At 40.5% G+C, this 18,641-nt stretch overlaps 1 protein-coding gene across 1 annotated transcript; it reads right to left on the reverse strand.

Annotated features, from left to right (window-relative positions):
- Window positions 1–4,671: 4,671 nt before the first annotated feature.
- On the reverse strand, window positions 4,672–18,392 carry LOC138868510 (uncharacterized). The gene is made up of 5 exons (XM_070146065.1): window positions 18,307–18,392; window positions 5,779–6,486; window positions 5,524–5,701; window positions 5,116–5,376; window positions 4,672–5,004 (listed from the first exon to the last, which is right to left on the reverse strand). Exons 1-5 carry the CDS (start codon window positions 18,390–18,392, stop codon window positions 4,672–4,674), a joined length of 1,566 nt encoding a protein of 521 aa, XP_070002166.1.
- Window positions 18,393–18,641: the final 249 nt, after the last annotated feature.

The following is an 18,641-nucleotide window of genomic DNA, read 5'->3' on the forward strand; positions in this document are numbered from 1 at the left end:
GTATGGCTCGTTATTTGAGTTACTCTCAATTTTTATATTCCTAAAGATGAATAGAACTTTTATCATTCATTTGTTATAGAATTACGAGGGTCAACAAACCTAATTAGGGAATTCAACATATTATTTGCGTAAGAACTGTTGCTCGAGCCCAAGCGTTGAGCGTTAGGCTTATTCAAGGCACACAGTCGAGCACTTGGGGCGGAAGCCTTATGGAACTAAGACCCGCATATGAGCCTCAAAATATTTTGATAGTGCCCGCTCTAGGAGAACCTTGGTCGAATCCCAAAAAAGACTTTTAAAATAGAGATCTTTATCATAAGTCCATAAGATTGTCACAACTCTACATGAATTGTTAGCATTATTACAATTTTTTTTGAAAAGGTCCATAAGTGATTGAGGATCAATATCACTTTAACTGGGTCTAATTTATCACCAATGTGCGTCATTCTAGGCTGGTTTTTTTCCTTTTAATTTACTAATTATTAGGAGCAGCAGTTTGAGTGTACCAACATTGCATCATAAAATAATACCAAAGACAATATGAAGTGTACACTGATTTTGGATCCCCTTTAGACCAATTTCATTGGCTATTCAATATGTGGAGGTGTGACGACCCTAAACTGGACCCGGTCGTGATGGCGTCTATCGTGAATCAAGGTCAGCCGACACAAACCCTCAAACCATTTAACACAGTTATAATAATTGATTTTAAGTCATAAATAAACTATAAATCCCAAAATAAAGAGTGAAACAGAACAGCTGCAGAAACAACATAGTCTGACATCGGGGTGTCACCAGTCATGAGCATCTAAACATCCGTTTAAGAGTATGAAAAAGACTACAAAGTCTAGTAGAAAGCTAGTATAAGGAAAGTAAAGATAGTAAGGAGAAGTACTGGGCTGCGAACGACGAGCAGCTACCTAGTCAACTCCGAATAAACCTGCGGTGGAAGCATATCAGCCCTCGCTAGCGTGACCCGAGACTCTGGAATCTACACGCATGGTGCAGGGAATAATGTGAGTATGCCAATTCAGTAAGTAATAAAAGTAAAGGCAGGTGAGCGATAAGAAAACACGTAAAACACAGCAAAATGATACAACGAGGCAGTATAAAACCAGAAAAGTGCAATAAAACAGTAAAAGCTCGTAGAAACACCTTAGTTCAGTAAAAATCTCTTTAAAACATCGTTTAGCAGTTTAAACGAGTGAATGAAAATATGGAGAAAAGATAGATACATAAATCAGCCCCTCGGGTAAAATACCAACAGAATCTTTCCAACTTAAGCTTACTCAAAAGAGACTACGTGTCTCAAACCTTACCAAAACCTCTCTGAACCCGAGCCAACCAACCCGATAACACATGATACAGCTGAACAAGGCAATAAGAAGCAGAAATGGGAGAAACGGAGCGGTAACTCATGAAACGACCGACCGAGTCGTTACATCCTCCCTTTTTTAAACAAACGTTCATCCTTGAACGAGTCAAGAAACATACTTAAAACCTCAAATAGGTGAGGATATCTGTTCCACATCTCCCGCTTGGTCTCCCAGGTAGCTCCTCCATGGGCTGACCTCTCCACTACACTTTCACTGAAACTATATCCTTTGATCTCAACTTTCGAACCTGATGCTCCAAAATAGCTACTGTCTCCACATCATAAGTCAAATCATCATCCAAATAAACCGTGCTGAAATCCAAAACATGAAACGGGTCGCCAATATACTTCTAGAGCATAGAAACATGAAATATTGGATGCACACTCGACATGCTGGGCGGCAAAGCAAGCACATAAGCCACTTCCCCAATCCTCCGAAGCACCTCAAAAGGCCCAATGAACCGAGGACTCAATTTACCTTTCTTCCCAAATCTCATAACACCCTTCATGGGTGAAACCTTCAATAGAACCTTCTCGCCAACCATCTAGGACACAACCCAAACCTTCCTGTCAGCATAACTCTTTTATCTCAACTGAAGTGTACGAAGCCTCTCCTAAATCACCTTCACCTTGTCTAAAGCATCCTATACCAAGTCTGTACCCAATAGCCTAGCCTCACCCGGCTCAAACCAACCAACTGGAGATCTATATCGCCTCCCATACAAAGGCTCATATAGAGCCATCTGAATACTCGACTGGTAATTGTTGTTATAAGCACTCTGCGAGCGGTAGAAATTGATCCCATAACCCTCCAAAATCAATGACACAAGCGCACAACATGTCCTCCAATAACTGAATAGTGCGCTTGGACTGCCCGTTCATCTGAGGGTGAAACATTGTGCTTAACTCAACTTGAGTATCCAACTCTCACTGTACAGACCTCCAAAATTATGAAGTAAATTTAGTGCCCCTATCTAAAATGGTGGAAACTGGGATACCATGCAAACGAACAATCTCCCGAATATAGATCTCTGCCAACCACTCTGAAGAATAGGCAGTACACATAGGAATAAAGTGCGCGGACTTGGTCAGCCGATCCACAATCACCCAAATAGCATTGAACTTCTTCAAAGTCCGTGGGAGCCCAACTACAAAGTCCATAGTGATCCTCTCCCACTTCCACTCTGGGATATCCATCTGCTGAAGCAAGCCACCCAGTCTTTGATGCTCATATTTCACCTGCTTACAATTGAGACACCGAGCTACAAATCCCACAATGTCCTTATTCATTCTCCTCCACCAATAATGTTGTCTCAGATCCTGATACATCTTCGTAGAACCCAAATGAATGGAATACCGCGAGCTATGGGCCTCCTCCAGAATCAAATCTCGAAGCCCATCTACATTGGGCACACATATACGGACTTGCATCCTCAACACCCCATAATCACCAATAGTCACATCTCTGGAATCGTTGTGCTGAACTCTATCCTTAAGGACAAGCAAATGAGGATCATCATACTGGCACTCTCTAATGTGATCAAATAAAGAAGACCGAGAAATCACACATGCCAAAACCCGACTGGGCTTCGAAATATCCAACCTCACGAACTGACTGGCCAAGGACTGTCAACTGCAAGATGTCTCTCCCCAAGAGGAATATGTGCCAAACTCCCCATACTCACTACTTTCCTACTCAAGGCATCGTTCACCACATTGGCCTTCCCCGGATGGTACAAAACGGTGATATCATAGTCCTTTAGCAGCTCCAACCATCTCTGCTGCCTTAAATTGAGATCCTTCTACTTGAACAAGTGCTGGAGGATATGATGATCAGTAAACACCTCAAAAGACACACCATACAATTAATGCCTCCAAATCTTTAATGCGTAAATAATGGCAGCCAACTCCAAATTGTGAACAGGGCAGTTCTTCTCATGGGGCTTCAATTGATGAGAAGCATAAGCAATAACTCTACCCTACTGTATTAATGCATACCCAATAACAACTCTCGAAGCATCACAATACACGGTATATGTGTCGCACCCCCTGGAAAAAATGTTTCATCATAGTCAATCCCTTCCTCCTGATTGTAGCCTTGGACCACTAGTCTGGCCTTGTTCCTTATGGTAATTTCATGTTCATCGAGCTTGTTTCTGAATACCCACCTGGTTCCTATAATGGTTCTATCTGGAGGTCTGGGTACCAGGTGCCACACACTATTTCTCTCAAACTGATGTAGCTCGTCTTGCATGGCTGTAATCCAATCTGCATCTTTTAAGGCTTCCTTGATGTTCTTGGGTTAAATCTGGGATAGAAAGGCTAAGAAGGCAAGTGAATTTCTAGCTCTTAACCTGGTTTAAACTCCGAAATCTAGAGGAGTGATTATGTTGTCTATAGGGTGAGAACTTTGATGTCTCCAATTAGATGTCTGAGGTTCATTCTGAGAGGAGGAAGGTATGTTTGGCTGATTTTCTTCTATCCTTCTCTCAGATGCCAGTGGAGTTCCTGAACTGCATCAACCACTCTTTCTCGGCTTCAGTGATTGTAAATGAAATGCTTGCTTCTGTTGATGATGAGGCAGCGTTATCTTCATTTGGCTCCTTCACTTGACTCATCATGTCTGCCTTTCCATTTGTCATGTTAATGACTTCACCAGGAACAAGTAAGGGTTCTCCATCTTGATCTTCCTCAGCACTCTTCTCAAATGATGGATGAGATTCATCAAAAGTAACATGGACGCTTTCTTCAATACATTGAGTCCGCTTGTTATATATCTTGTAAGCCTTGCTTTGAGAAGAGTAGCCAAGAAATATCCCTTCGTCACTTTTGGTATCGAACTTACCAAGCTGATCATTTCCATTGTTGAGAACGTAGCGTTTGCATCCAAATATTCTTATGTAAGTCAGCTTGGGTTTTCTTCCATTCAGTAATTCATACGGGGTATTGTTCAGAATTGATCTGATCATGCCCCTGTTCACTAAGTAGCAGGCAGTGTTGACAGCTTCTGCCCAGAAGTTCTTTGGAAGTCCACTGCCAATCAGCATTGTTCTTGCCATTTCTTCTAGAGTTCTGTTCTTTCTTTCTACTACTCCATTTTGTTGTGGAGTTCTGGGAGTTGAGAAGTTGTGAGTGATGTCGTTTTCATTTTAGAATTCATCAAATTTGATATTGTCAAATTCTGTCCCATGATCTAATCTAACTCATACAACTCTAGACTCCATCTTCACCTGAATTTTCCTCACAAAGGCCACAAATACTTCACCGGTTTCATCTTTTGTTCTGAGAAACAGAGTCTATGTAAATCTGGAATAGTCATCCACGATTACGAAAATGTATCTCTTTCCTCCTCTGCTTTGCACCCTCATAGGTCCACATAGATCCCTATGCAGGAGCTCAAGCGGCTTTGAGGTGCTCACATCTCTTTTTGACTTAAAGGAGGACTTTACATGTTTTCCTCTAGCATAGGCATCATAGACTTTTTGTGTTTTGAATTGTGACATTGGCAAACCATGGACCAGGTCCTTCTGAATTAGTTTGTTCAGAAGGGAAAGGCTTGCATGGCCCAGTTTTTTGTGCCATAGTTCAGCATCATTGTCAACTGCCTTCAGAAAACTCAGATCACCACTCTATAAGAATTCGATATCAGCAACATAGATGTTCTTGTATCTTCTGGCCACCAGAACTATTTCACCGGTCACAAGGTCAGTGATTGTACATATTTTGGACAAGAATTCAACCTTGTTTCCTTTATCGCAAATTTGAGAGACACTCAAGAGATTGTACTTAAATCCATTGACATAGTACACATTTTCAATAGAGTGAGTGAGTGACTTCCCAAATTTTCCAACTCCCAGAATGTACCCTTTTTTGCCGTTGCCAAAGGATACACTCCCTCCTTGCAGGGTTTTCAGTGAAAGAAAGTCTGTGGTGTTCCCAGTCATGTGTTTCGAACACCCACTATTCATGAACCATTGTTGACCACTTCCCTTCCCTGTTCCCTGCACAAATGATTAGGAGTTAGTTTTAGGAACCCAAACAAGTTTGGGTCCCTTGTAGTAACCAAGAGGATGAATAAGAGCTCTCTTAGTCCATGTAGGTAATGTGTGTTTCTTGTGAGTAGAACCTGGTCCCTCTTTTGTGGTCACAGTTTCAGCAGCCGCTTTATCTTTTGGTATTGATTGATTCTTGGCCTGGACACCTTCCTTGAAGTGCCCAATGTTCCCACATTGGGTACGAGGCCAGTTATTAGATGTAGTGGCGCTCTTACTGTGAGGGTTGTGAGGAGTTTTCTCCCTTGGGAACCCTGCTCCCCGCCCTTTTTCACTGTCATTAGTGAGCAAGGCAGTGATAGCTTCTAAGGACCAGGTCCACTTTAGAGACCTTTCAAGATCATTTATTACTTTTCTAGATTGGCTTGGAGGAGCTCGTTTTTCTCAATTTCAGCAAACATCCTATATCTCAAGGCCTTCACCTCATCTTCAAGCCTAAAATATTCCTCACTAACTATCCCATTTCCCCTTTCAGAGCATTCAAGTTTTGAATTAGTCAAAGGATTTACTATTAGTTCTCTTTGGTCTGCAGTTTCTGCCAAGAGATCACTCTTTTCTTTTCTAAGAATTTCAATGTTTTTCTTTTGATCAGTAATTGCAGCCACTAAGTCTTCTCTAGTATGTTCAGATTCTTCTAGCTCTAAGAACAAGGAATCCCTATCCTCCGCAAGACTACAAAAAGCAGTAATTAAAACATCATCTAAATTCATGAGTTTTTTTGGAGAATAGGATTTCAGATTTTTCTGAACATCCCTGAAGTTTACCACTTTGTTGCCATTGTCTTCATCATTATCTGGTTGAGCCATCAAAGCAAGCATTGAGTCATATCCAATCTCCTCGCCTTCAACTGCCATCGTGGAACTATCATCAGTATCAGATTTATCTTGTTTTACTTGTGTAGTTCCCTCATAAGCTATTTGCAAAGCCTCCCATATTTCCTTAGCAGTGTCGTGTGTAGAGATTCTGTCGTACTCTTTAGGTTCCAAACCATATACCAGAATTTTCTTGGCACAAAAGTTCTTCTCCACCACTTTCTTATCTGCTTCAGTGTATTCTTTGCTATTTTTTTTATTGAAAATGAAAATTCATTTAGTACCTTGATTGTTACAAACGGACTATCGCAGATGACATCCCAAAGCTCACTATTCTCAGCTATGATGAAATCATGCATTCTAACTTTCTACCACCAATATCATTTTCCATCAAACTTGGGTGAGTGGTAAATGGATTGACCTTCTTCAAAATTTAGTGGAGCTGCCATGAGGATCCTTCCTAGGTGTTAGCCTGATAGGAGGAACCTGCTCTGATACCAATTGTTAGATTGTATGGATCCACTAAATCGTAGAGTACCTGGTCCTCTACAAGATTCTGCTGAGAGCACTTAGTAAAGCAGTAAGTAAATGAGGCAGAGGATTTTTACGTGAAAAAATCTCACAAAAGGGGATCAAAAAACCACGACCTACCTTGTAGGCTTTTAACTTCACTAACTTGTAATCTTACATATTATAAACAACTTTACAATACTTCCTATTGCAAAGAATTTACTCAACTAACTTGTGGTACCTTTACCACAAGCCACTTTGTGACTATTCTAGTTACAAAGGTTTTTTCTAACTTGTGATGCTATCACCATAAACCATTTTGTAATTCTACGATTACAAAGACTTTTCCTTATGACTAAATCTAGTCAAAACATACACCCAACGAGTTTACGGATTTACAAGAGGATTCCTAATCAGTATGTTTCTAGATAAGCGATTTTGGAGATATGGTAAGTACAATAACAAGGTTACAACTCAACTAGGACAACAAGCATCAATCTTTTAGGAACTGGTCCATAGTGGCGTTCAACCTTATTTTTCAAGCTTGAAAGGATGATTTTTCTATTTTTTTTCAAGAGGCTTGAATGAGAAACAGAAACCTTCTTCCAATGATGTTTTTGTATAAAGCACATTTGGTACATCTTGATCAAATGACTTGAAATGATGTGAGTACTTTGTTTGGTTAGAGAGTGAGTGGGCTGACACTGTGGTGCAGTGTGGCAGAAACAGTGTCATCGGTCACTTCATTTCCAGCTGTGTCCAAATGAATTTGTACTTCTATGAGGAAACCACAAAAGCATCAGGTCCTTATTTGGTTCCTAGTTCCTGAAGCTGTAGCAATCCATCTTTAGCTAAAATCTGTTAACGCTTGCAGTAATCCAAGTAGGCCAGGTTCCGTATCTGGTTCTTAGTCATAAGTTTGTTAGATCATCAAAATATCAGGAAAGAGCATTTAAGATCTATCATTAGCCTTGGCTTGCAGCCGTCTAACTTAGAGTAGTAGTAAGTAGCACAAAAAGAGAGCAGAAAGTTTTAAGTGTGAGAGAGAGTTTTGAAACCAAGAGTGTTCGTGTCTTTGTTCTGATAAGAGATTGAGTATATATAGCTTGAAAACAGGTAGCAAATAAGGTAAAAATCAAAGTCCATTAGTAATTGTGGAACTCAAAATCAGTCAGTCAGGAAATCAAGGTAAGTACTCCCTTTGATTAAGGGAATTAGCTCAAACGGTAAGAACAAGTGATAAATAAGGAAGGAAATAAGTGTATGACTGAACATGACAAATAAGAAAATATTTTATGTATAGTACAAGTACACAATAGGTAATAGAGGTCAGGTTCAACATATTTCAATCAATGAAAGACTTAAGAAATCAATTAATAGCATAATTGCCCATATAATAAGGTCAGAAAACAATCTACAAGATAAAAATCAATAGAGATATCACGCGGAATCAGTGAAGAATCAATCACAAAGGTTCAAGGATTCAAAAATAGAATATAGTAATGATTTAGCACCACTTTATAGGAACAATCATATGGTAAGCAAAACCAGAACCCTAAGAGGTCAAGTAGGGCAAGAATCTTATATATAAAATTAGGGATTCATGTAGAGCATAGTCCGAATTAGTAAGCTAAGCATGATACAATTAGGAGAAGTGAAGAATTAGAAACATTGGCGAGCAAAATAGGGAAAAATCACACAATATATAGGGATAACCATAATTAGGAATCCTAACAAGCAAACATAGGGCAAAAATCACAGAATCATATAAACATACAGATTAACTTAACACGTTATCAAACAAAACTCAGAAACCCAAGATTGGAACTAAGAAATTAGGGTTTTCATCATAAGCGAGTCGAAAAAGGAGTAAAATTATAGAATCAGTCAAAATATGCAAGAGATAGAAGTTTTAAACATAAATAATCGGTTTAAACAAAATGTAGAAGAAGTTCCGAAAACCCTAGTTTGAGAAGAAGGTAAAAAATACTTGAAATCGATGATTTTTATAAAAGTGATTCAAGAACAGTGTAAAATATCAAAAGAACAAACTCAAATCATTTAAAAATAGTACAGATCTAGGTGATGTAAGCAAAAATTAGGGTTTCAGAAGAAAACCAAGTAGAGATAGAAGAACATGTTCAGAAACTCAAAGATCGTAACAAATACAGTGTGATTTTGCTCAAAATCACACCGGAGTAGCCATGAACAGCCAATAGCAAACCCTAGATACAAGTCGGTGTGGCCCAGGGCCCTTGAAGGCCTCATAGAAGATGAGCATGGCAATGGAGGAGCCATTGGAGGCTTAGGGTTGAAGGGTGGTCACCGGAGAGGACAGGAGAGGGAGGTCGGCGGGTGAGAGGAGCTAGGGTTAGGTAGAATGGTTGAGATATGAGAGAATACAGAGGCGACGGGATTTGGAAATGAGGGTTAGGGGGTCTTTGGAATTAAAAAAAGAAAGGATTAATATGTGTCGTTGATCTGGGAGATCAACGGCCAAGATTTAGTTTGGGTTGGATCGGGTATACGGGTTTAGGGTTTGGGTCGGGTAATTTGGTAGGAAATTGGGCTGGGGTTGGGTTCAATTTAGGATGTAATTGAAATGTAAATCGGGCTACAATTTAAATAGCCAATTTTCCCTATATTAATTTATAATAAATAATAAATAATTCTTGAAAAATAATTTTATGTACCAAAATGATTTAAAGTATATATTTAACACTTTAAAAATATGGGGACCAATTTTACGCATATAAAATATAATTATACATTAAATAGGCTAATATTGCAATTATATGTAATTTAGCTTAAAAACTACCCACCCCAGACCCAACTAGTGGAATTATACTGGGTTGTTGTTGTTAGCTTAAAAAATACCAAATGCAATTTATAAAAATGCATAAAAATATATTAACCATATTTTGGCATAAGTATAGAAATTAAATTACTAAATTACAATAACGATAATTTGAAGAATAATTATTGTGGTTTTAAGAATAAAAGGGAAGGAAATAAATCAATTTAAATCCTTAAAAGTATGGAAAGAATTATAAAAACCTTGTGAGCGCTTATATATGCATGTATATGCTATTTTGAAGGTATCTATGCATATAAAAAAATAGAAAAAAAATTGGGTATCAACAATATGAACCTGAAGTTGATGGCAAAACTAACACTAGAGTTGTGGTCAAGGCCGTCTTAAGCTTCTGAAAGCTCTCCTCACACTCATTCGACCACCTTAATAGAGCACCCTTTTGAGTCAACTTGGTCAAGGGCGATGCGATAGATGAGAATCCCTGAACAAACCGGCGGTAATAACCCGCCAAACCAAGAAAGCTACGAATCTCTGTGGCTGAGGACGGTCTGGGCCAACTCTAAACTGCCTCTATCTTCTTTGGATCAACCTGAATACCCTCGTTGGACACCACGTGCCCCAAGAAAGCCATTGAACTGAGCCAAAACTAACACTTGGAGAACTTTGCATAAAGCTTCTCCTCCCTCAGTCTCTGCAACACAACTCTCAAATGCTCTGCGTGTTCCTCCTGACTACGCGAGTACACCAGAATATCATCAATGAAAACTATGACAAACAAGTCGAGATAAAGCCAAAACACATTGTTCATCAAATGCATGAACGCTGCTGGGGCATTGGTCAGCCCAAAAGATATCACTAGGAACTCATAATGACCATATCGGGTCATAAGAACTGTCTTAAGAATATCTGAGTCCTTAATCTTCAACTGGTGATAACTTGAACAGAGATCAATCTTGGAGAACACTCTCGCTCCCTGAAGCTGGTTGATGGGTTTTCAATATCTTTGTCTTATGCTTATTATATTTTGATGATCTAACAAACTTATTACGAAGATCCAGAAAGAGAACCTGACCCACATAGTATACATTTCAAATGAATAATGTCCAGTCTGATCCAGCAAATGAAAGAACAACTATAGGGAGGAACACAACAGGGACCTGATGACCTGGTCCCTTAGGGTTCTCCAACAGAAGTACAAGTTAGTGATTGTCTGTAACTTTACAGAAAGGAACACAACTAGGACCTGGTCCCTTAGTGTTCTCTGACACAAGTACAAGTCAATTGTACTAGAACATAACAGCAAAAAGTGACTATCTCACAACTGTTACAAAAGAGGAACACAACTGGGACCTGGTCCCTTAGTTTTCTTTGACAGAAGTATAAGTCAACTATACAGCTGGAATGCAACTGCACAAAAGTGACAGTACAACAGTCACTTCTCATTGGGAAGAAGCATGTATCAAGAATTGACATCACCATCCATTGTGATGTCTTTTGCGGTATAACAACCCGGTGCAAGGCACATAAAAATTCACTTGTGCATTCAGTGATATTCTCTCAAGCATAACAGTGTTCATCCGGCATTGAAGCCACTGGTGTGTTAAGAACAAGAAGACGACTCCGCTAAGGATCAGTTTCGTAATGAGTTTATGTATATCCGTAGTTGAGTTGTAATCTTGTTATTTGTTCTTCATTGTATCTCCTATCTTGCTTTCTTAGAAGCTTTGTCTTAGGAAAACCAAAAAACCGTAAATTCCAAGTTTATGTTGTGACTAGGATTAGTCATAAGTTTAAAGTCTTTATAACTAGGAGAGTTATAAAGTGGCTTGTGGTGAGAGAATCCCAAGTTAGTTTAAGTCTTTGTAATATGGTTATTGAAAAGTGGCTTGTAATAGTGAGATTACAAGTTAGTGAAGCTAAAAGCCTACAAGTGTAGGTCGTGGTTTTTTGATCCCCCTATGTGGGATTTTTTCACGTAAAAATCTCTTATCTTCTTTACTTATAGCTTTATTATCATTCTCTGGTTAACCTCATAGAGGACCAGGTACTCTACTGTTTGGTGGAGTCATACAAACTAACACTGGTCAAACAAATCATCGATAAGAGGCAAAGGATCCTTGTTCTTGATTGTTACTTTGTTCAACTGCCTGTAATCAATGCACATTCTCATCGTGCCATCCTTCTTCTTCACAAATAGAACAGGCGCACCCCAAGGCAACACACTAGGCAGAATGAACCCCTTATTAAGGAGTTCCTGAAGCTGCTTCTTCAACTCTACTGGTGCCATACGATACAGTGGAATAGAAATGGGTTGAGTGCCCGGTACCTGATCAATACCAAAATCAATATCCTTGTCCGGTGGCATGTCGACAGGTCTGCAGGAAACACATCGGAAAAATCTCTCACAACAGGAATAGAATCAATACTAGGAGTCTCTGCATTGACATCCCTCACAAAGGCTAAGTATGAAAGACAACCTTTCCCAACTATCTACTGGGCCTTCAAGAACGAAACCACCCTACCCAGGACAAATTCAGTCAAACCTCGCCACTCAATCCGTGGCACACTCGGCATAGCCAATGTCACTGTCTTAGCATGACAGTCTAAAATAGCACGAGACAGAGATAGCCAATCCATCCCAATATCACATCAAAGTCCACCATACAAAGCAATAATAGGTCCACTCGGGTCTCCAGACCCCCAATAGTCACCACACACGACCGGTACACACGGTCCACAACAATAGTATCACCCACCGGAGTAGATATACGAACATATGAAACAAGATACTCATAGGGCGTATCCAAATAACGAGCAAAATATGATGACACATATGAAAAAGTGGAACCGAGATCAAATAATACAAAGGCATCTCTATGGCAGACTGAGACAATACCTGTAATCATAGCATCTGAAGCAATAGCATCGGGTCTAGCTGGGAGTGCATAGAAATGGGCCAGACCACCACCCGATCGACCTCCCCCTTTGGGGTGACCCCTAGCTGACTAACCTCTACCCCTAGCTGACTGGGTGGGTGGTGGTGAAGTAACTGGCGTTGAAGCTAATGGCTAACTCCTTTGCTGAGATGAACCCCCAAGACGACGAGGACACTGCCTCCACATGTGACCCAACTCTCCACACCCATAACAACTCCCTGGTGCTAGAGACGAGGACTGAAGGGAACCCCTAGCACTAGCATGACTAGCAGATGCACCTGGCATAGAAGAGCCCTGAACTGATGGAGCACGAGACGAACTCTAGGCTAGAAAGGCACTAAGTGATGAATGGCCCTAATGAGAACTATGAGAACCATGACCCGATGACGCCCCATGATAACCTGGGCGAGCTAACTGAGCATGTCTGAATGGACAGCCTCTACCATGCTGAAACTGACCCCTCGAAAGAGCACCACCATAACTACCAGATCCCCGAGGCCTCTTGGCCTTCCTCTCATCTGTCACAACCCAAGTTCGCCCTTCGTGAATTGTCGTGATAGCACCTAGTCTCTACGACTAGGTAAGCCTAAAAAATTGTGGAAAAGAAATCAACAGAATAAAATTAGCCAAAACTGTAGAAAAATGTCAAAATAAAGCATTTAAGATACTGCTCGGCATATACAATACAACTCTCAAACTGGAACTACATTTCCCAAAACCCGAAATCTCATGAAATCACAAGCTTTTGAGTGTCTACAAGTATCTAACTAAAGAATGTCTAAACAAAAGGTACTACAGAAGGGCTAATACATTAAGGGAGAATAGAAAGGGACTCCTCGGTCTGCAGACGCGGCAGATATACCTCGAAATCTTTGGAAAATTGCCTCGCCTCAAGGGTAGTAGGACTGAGTCGAAGTACCTAAATCTGCACATGAAAAACATGCACATAAAGGGCATGAGTACACCACAACCATACTTAGTAAGTGCCAAACCTAACCTCGGTCAAGTAGTGACGAGGAAGGTCAGGGCCCTACTGAGTCTAAATGAAAAACAAGGTATAACAGCATGGAATAAAATAGTATAATTAAGTGCAACAGTAAGAAGTAACACAAGATAGAAAGAGCAACAACAACTACAACAGAGACAAAATAATGACAGACAGAAATACAGCTCAACACAGAGATAACAACCGGGATCTCCCAAGATACCGTCATGTAGTCCAAAATATAAATATCCAGTGGATCTCCCGGAATACAGATCCGTAGTCCTAAATGTAAATATCCAGTGTTGGGGGAATCTACCTGGTGTAGTCCCATAGTTCCAATTTAAAAGTGCAGGGGGATCTCCCAGAATACAAATCCATAGTCCCAAAGTAAACATGCAGGGGGGGATCTCCTGAGATACCGTCCCGTAGTCCCAAAGTAAACACGCAGTAGCAACATGAAGAACACTCAATTCAATTCAATTTCATACCAAGTTAAAATAGGTACTTCTAACCTAGCATGTTGCACAGAATCCAATAAGGCAGTTTGAGAAAATGAAGCAATTAATTCAATTAAGCATGCTTCACAAAGCAAATAGTAAGCTTAAATTATAAGTAGTATAGACAGGAAAAGAAGCAAAATTATAGTTAATTTATAAAAATAGGATTTTCAACAATTAGTACAAGTACGCACTCGTCATCTCATGTACAAGGCATTTCAAATATCAACAATACCAAATCCTAAGGGGGTTACCCCACACAAGGTTAGGTAAGCCACTTACCTCGAACCGGCTCAAAAATCAACCTGAAACCACTCTCTTTCCATGGGTACTCGACTCCAAATGACCCAAATCTATTCAATTCAATTGCATAATATAAATATAACTTCAAGTAACTGATTCCACTAATTAAATCTAAGATAATACGTGAAATTAAGAAAAATGACCAAAATGCCCATTAGGCCCACATCTCGGAATCGGGTAAAAGTTACAAATTCAGAATCCTCATACTGTCACGAGTTCATTTATACCAAAATTATTCCAATCTGACATCACAATCTAGATCAAAACCCCAAAATTAAGTCTAAGAACTTTTCTCCACTTTTCCTCAATTTTCATCCCAAATCCGAAATTAAATGACAAAACTAAGATTAGATAATAGGAATACAACTAGAAAGGGATTAGGAATCGTTACCCACTGATTTCCTCTTCAAAATCCTACCCAAATCGCCCTCTCTCGAGCTCCAAATCGATTTTCTAACTTTTGATTTCAAACCCTTTAAATGTGTTGTTTTCTACCCAGCAAATCCGCTTCTTCGGCCAAGGGACTGCACCTGTGGTCCCGCTTCTGCGAAAACTCAACCTCACCTATGATAATTCATTAATTTCCCATTTCTGCACCTGTGACCAATTCCACGCATGTGCGTGGACACTTCCGCACTTGCGACTTCTAGCCTTTCCTCATCTGGCCGCATCCACGGTCTCACAACCGCACATGCAGTCCCATTCACGCAGGTGCGGTTATGCCAGGTTCAGCCAATATTAAATTTTCCTAAGTCCAATTTAACTTCCATTAAGCACCCGAACTCACCCGAGGGCCCCGGGACCTCAACCAAACATGCCAACCAATCCAAAAACATTATTCAAACTTGTCCCAACCTTCGGAACGGTCAAAACAATATTAAAACACCAATTTAACATCAGGTTCAAGCCTAAGAACTCCAAAAATTCTCAATTTACACTTTCAATGAAAAAGTCTATCAAATCTCGTCCGAATGACCTGAAATTTTGCACACACGTCACATTAAACACTACGGAGCTACTCCAACTTTCAGAATTCCATTTCGACCCTGATATAAAAATCTCACTATCGAACCGGAAACTTCAAAAATTCAACTTTCGGCATTTCAAGCCTAAATAAGCTACGGACCTCCAAAACACAATCCGAACATGCCCCTAATCCTGAAATAACCCAATGGAGCTAAAGGGACCGACATAATTCCATTCTGAGGTTGTCTTCACATTGCTTCGACTACAATCTAAATTCTAAAACTTAAACTCTCATTTAGGGATTAAGTGTCCCAAAACTCTCCGAAATTCCAAATAAATCTTCCCGACAACTCACAATATCAGAAACAAACACGAGGAATGCAGTTAATAGGGGATCAGGGCATTAATTCTTAAAAAGACCAGCCGGGTCATTACATCCTCCTATACTTAAACATCTGTTCGTCCTCGAACGAGCAGAGAGATATACCTGAAGTAGTGAAAAGATGAGGGTAATGGTTGTGCATATCCTGCTCGGTCTCTCAGGTCGCTTCCTCGACCGGTTGACCCCGCCACTAAACCTTCACTGATGCAATGTTCTTTGACCTCAACTTTCAAACCTGCCTGTCCAATATCGCCACTGGCTCCTCAACATAAGATATATTCTTGTCCAACTGGACTAAACTGAAATCCAACACGTGCGATGGATCACCGTGATACCTCTGGAGCATCGAAACATGAAATACCGGATGAACTCATCGAAACATGAAATACCTAAGAGGTAAGGTAAGTTCATAAGCAACCTCCCTAGCATACTGCAATATCTCAAAGGGGCCAATAAACCTCGGACGCAACTTCCCTTTATTCCCAAATCTCATAGCGCTCTTCATAGGCGAAACTTGAAGCAGAACCCGCTCTCCAACCATATAAGAAACATCACGAACCTTTTAGTCAGCGTAACTCTTCTGTCTGGACTAGGCTGTATGAAGTCTATCCTGAACACCTTAACCTTCTCCAAATCATCCTGAACCAAGTCTGTGCCCAATAATCTAGACTCACCCAGCTCAAACCAACCCACCAGGGATCTACAACGCCTACCATATAGAGCCTCCTACGGTGCCATCTGAATGCTAGACTGATAGCTGTTATTGTAGGCAAACTCCGCCAAAGGCAAGAACTGATCCCAAGACCCTCCAAACTCAATCACACACGCACAAAGAATATCCTCAAGAATCTGAATAGTGCGCTCGGACTGTCCGTCCGTCTGAGGGTGAAATGTTGTATTCAACTTCACCCGAGTACCCAACTCATGTTGTACGGCCCTCTAGAACCATGATGTGAATTGAGTATCTCTATCTGAAATGATAGAAATTGGAATACCATGCAGACGAACAATCTCCTGGATATAAATCTCTGCCAACCGCTCCGAAAAATAGGTAGTACACATAGGAATGAAGTGTGTGGACTTGGTAAGCCGATCCACAATCACCCAAATGGCATCGAACTTTCTGAAAGTCCGTGGGAGTCCAACTACGAAGTCCATGGTGATTCGCTCCCACTTCCACTCTGATATCTCTATCTACTAAAGCAACCCACCCGGTCTCTGGTGCTCATACTTTACCTGCTGACAATTGAGGCACCGAGCTACAAACCCAACTATATCTTTATTCATCCTCCTCCACCAATAGTGTTGCCTCAAATCCTGGTACATCTTCGCGGCACCCGAATGAATGGAATACCGTGAACTATGGGCCTCCTCTAGAATCAACTCTCGAAGCCCATCAATATTGGGTACACAAATCCGACCATGCATCCTCAATACCCCATCATCACCAATAGTCACATCTCTAGCATCACCATGCTAAAACTTGTCCTTGAGAACAAGCAAATGAGGGTCATCAAACTGACGCTCTCTGATAGCATCACCAATAGTCACATCTCTAGCATCACCATGCTGAAACCACGCAAACTAGAACCCGACTGGGATCCAAAGGATCCAACCTCGCAAACTAACTGGCTAAGGCCTGAACATCCATCGCCATGGGCCTCTCCACTGCTGGTAAATAAGCCAAACTCCCCAAACTCTCTGCCCGACGACTCAAAGCATCGGCCACCACATTGTCCTTGCCCAGGTGATATAAAATAGTGATATCATAGCCCTTCAGCATCTCTAACCATCTCCTCTGATGCAAATTAAGATCCTTCTACTTGAACAGATGCTGCAAACTTCGGTTGTTAATACAAATCTTGTAAGCACGTGATTTTTGCCCTATATGAGAATTACTCCCAAAAAATTCAAAATAAAATAAATTTCCTTGGTGTGCAATTTTGAGAATTTTTGTGACATTTTTGGATAATTATTTGTATTTTTCTGTGCTTGTTTATTTGTTAAATTAATAAAAAAATATGTCGCATTTTGCATGTAGGATTTAATTCTACAATTGTTAGTAATTACGTTTGCTTTACAAAAACTGAAAATTACAAAAATAGGCATCTTTTGCATTTTTAGCATTTAATGTCCAATTGTACAATTTTATGCTTAATTATGCGTTAATTGTTATTGGGAATTAATTTGCGCTTTTATAACTTAATTTAGTTCTTAATAATAATTTAAGTATTTTTATAATTTAGTTTTAGAAAAATAAAAGAAAAGAGAGCAAAAATACCAAAAAATCGGAATTGGGCCTCTTCTTCGATTTCAAACCACAAGCCCAAATAATTGTCCAACCTTCCCCATGACCCGGTCCATCTCCACACGGGTCGATCCGGTCCGCCCCATAACCCCAATACCCAACCCCTCTTCATTTTTCATTTTTCCCAAAACAAAACAAAAAACAGAAAAAGAAAACAAAACCCTAAAACCCTAAGAAATCCATCCCCCCCCCCTCCCTTTCTCTCTTCTCCTTCACCATCTCCAAAACTCTAAGCCTCTCCAATGGTTGTCAGAGCCTCCATCGTCTTCTCCTTCACACCCAAGCCGACCCCCCGTCCGCCATTAAAACCAAACGACCACCTTCGAGCTTCGTCTTGACATCCATGGCAAAAACAACCAACGTACATGGTTGCTTCTGCTGCGTCCAAATAGACCCGGATGCATCTTCCTTCATATTCTTTGTCGAGCTCAAGCTTGAGCTTGACATCCATGGACGACCATTGCCTTCCTCGACGACCACTCGCTTCCAGCTCATTTCTGCTGCTTCTGCTGCATCCAAACGGAAAATATAATGGCTATTACTTCTTCGTCGTCAACCACTCGTTTCAAGACCCAACTGCTTCTGCCTTTTGCTTCATCTTCTTCGCCGGAACAACCACGAAACAGACTTCCTCCTGCCCCGCCAAGCAGTTGGTAGAAACCAAACCCCATCGCCATTGTTTCATCTTCTTCAGTCGACA

Source organism: Nicotiana sylvestris, chromosome 5 (assembly GCF_000393655.2).
Source record: "Nicotiana sylvestris chromosome 5, ASM39365v2, whole genome shotgun sequence".
Taxonomy (NCBI): Eukaryota; Viridiplantae; Streptophyta; class Magnoliopsida; order Solanales; family Solanaceae; genus Nicotiana; species Nicotiana sylvestris.

Coding starts and splice junctions, on each gene's coding strand:
- LOC138868510 (XM_070146065.1), bottom strand. CDS start 18,392: ATGGATGTCAAGCTCAAGCTTGAGCTCGACAAAGAATATGAAGGAAGA. Junction 5,377..5,523: donor ATAAAGCGGCTGCTGAAACT/GTGACCACAAAA, acceptor TCATTTGTGCAG/GGAACAGGGAAGGGAAGTGG. Junction 5,005..5,115: donor TTTGCGATAAAGGAAACAAG/GTTGAATTCTTG, acceptor GAATTCTTATAG/AGTGGTGATCTGAGTTTTCT.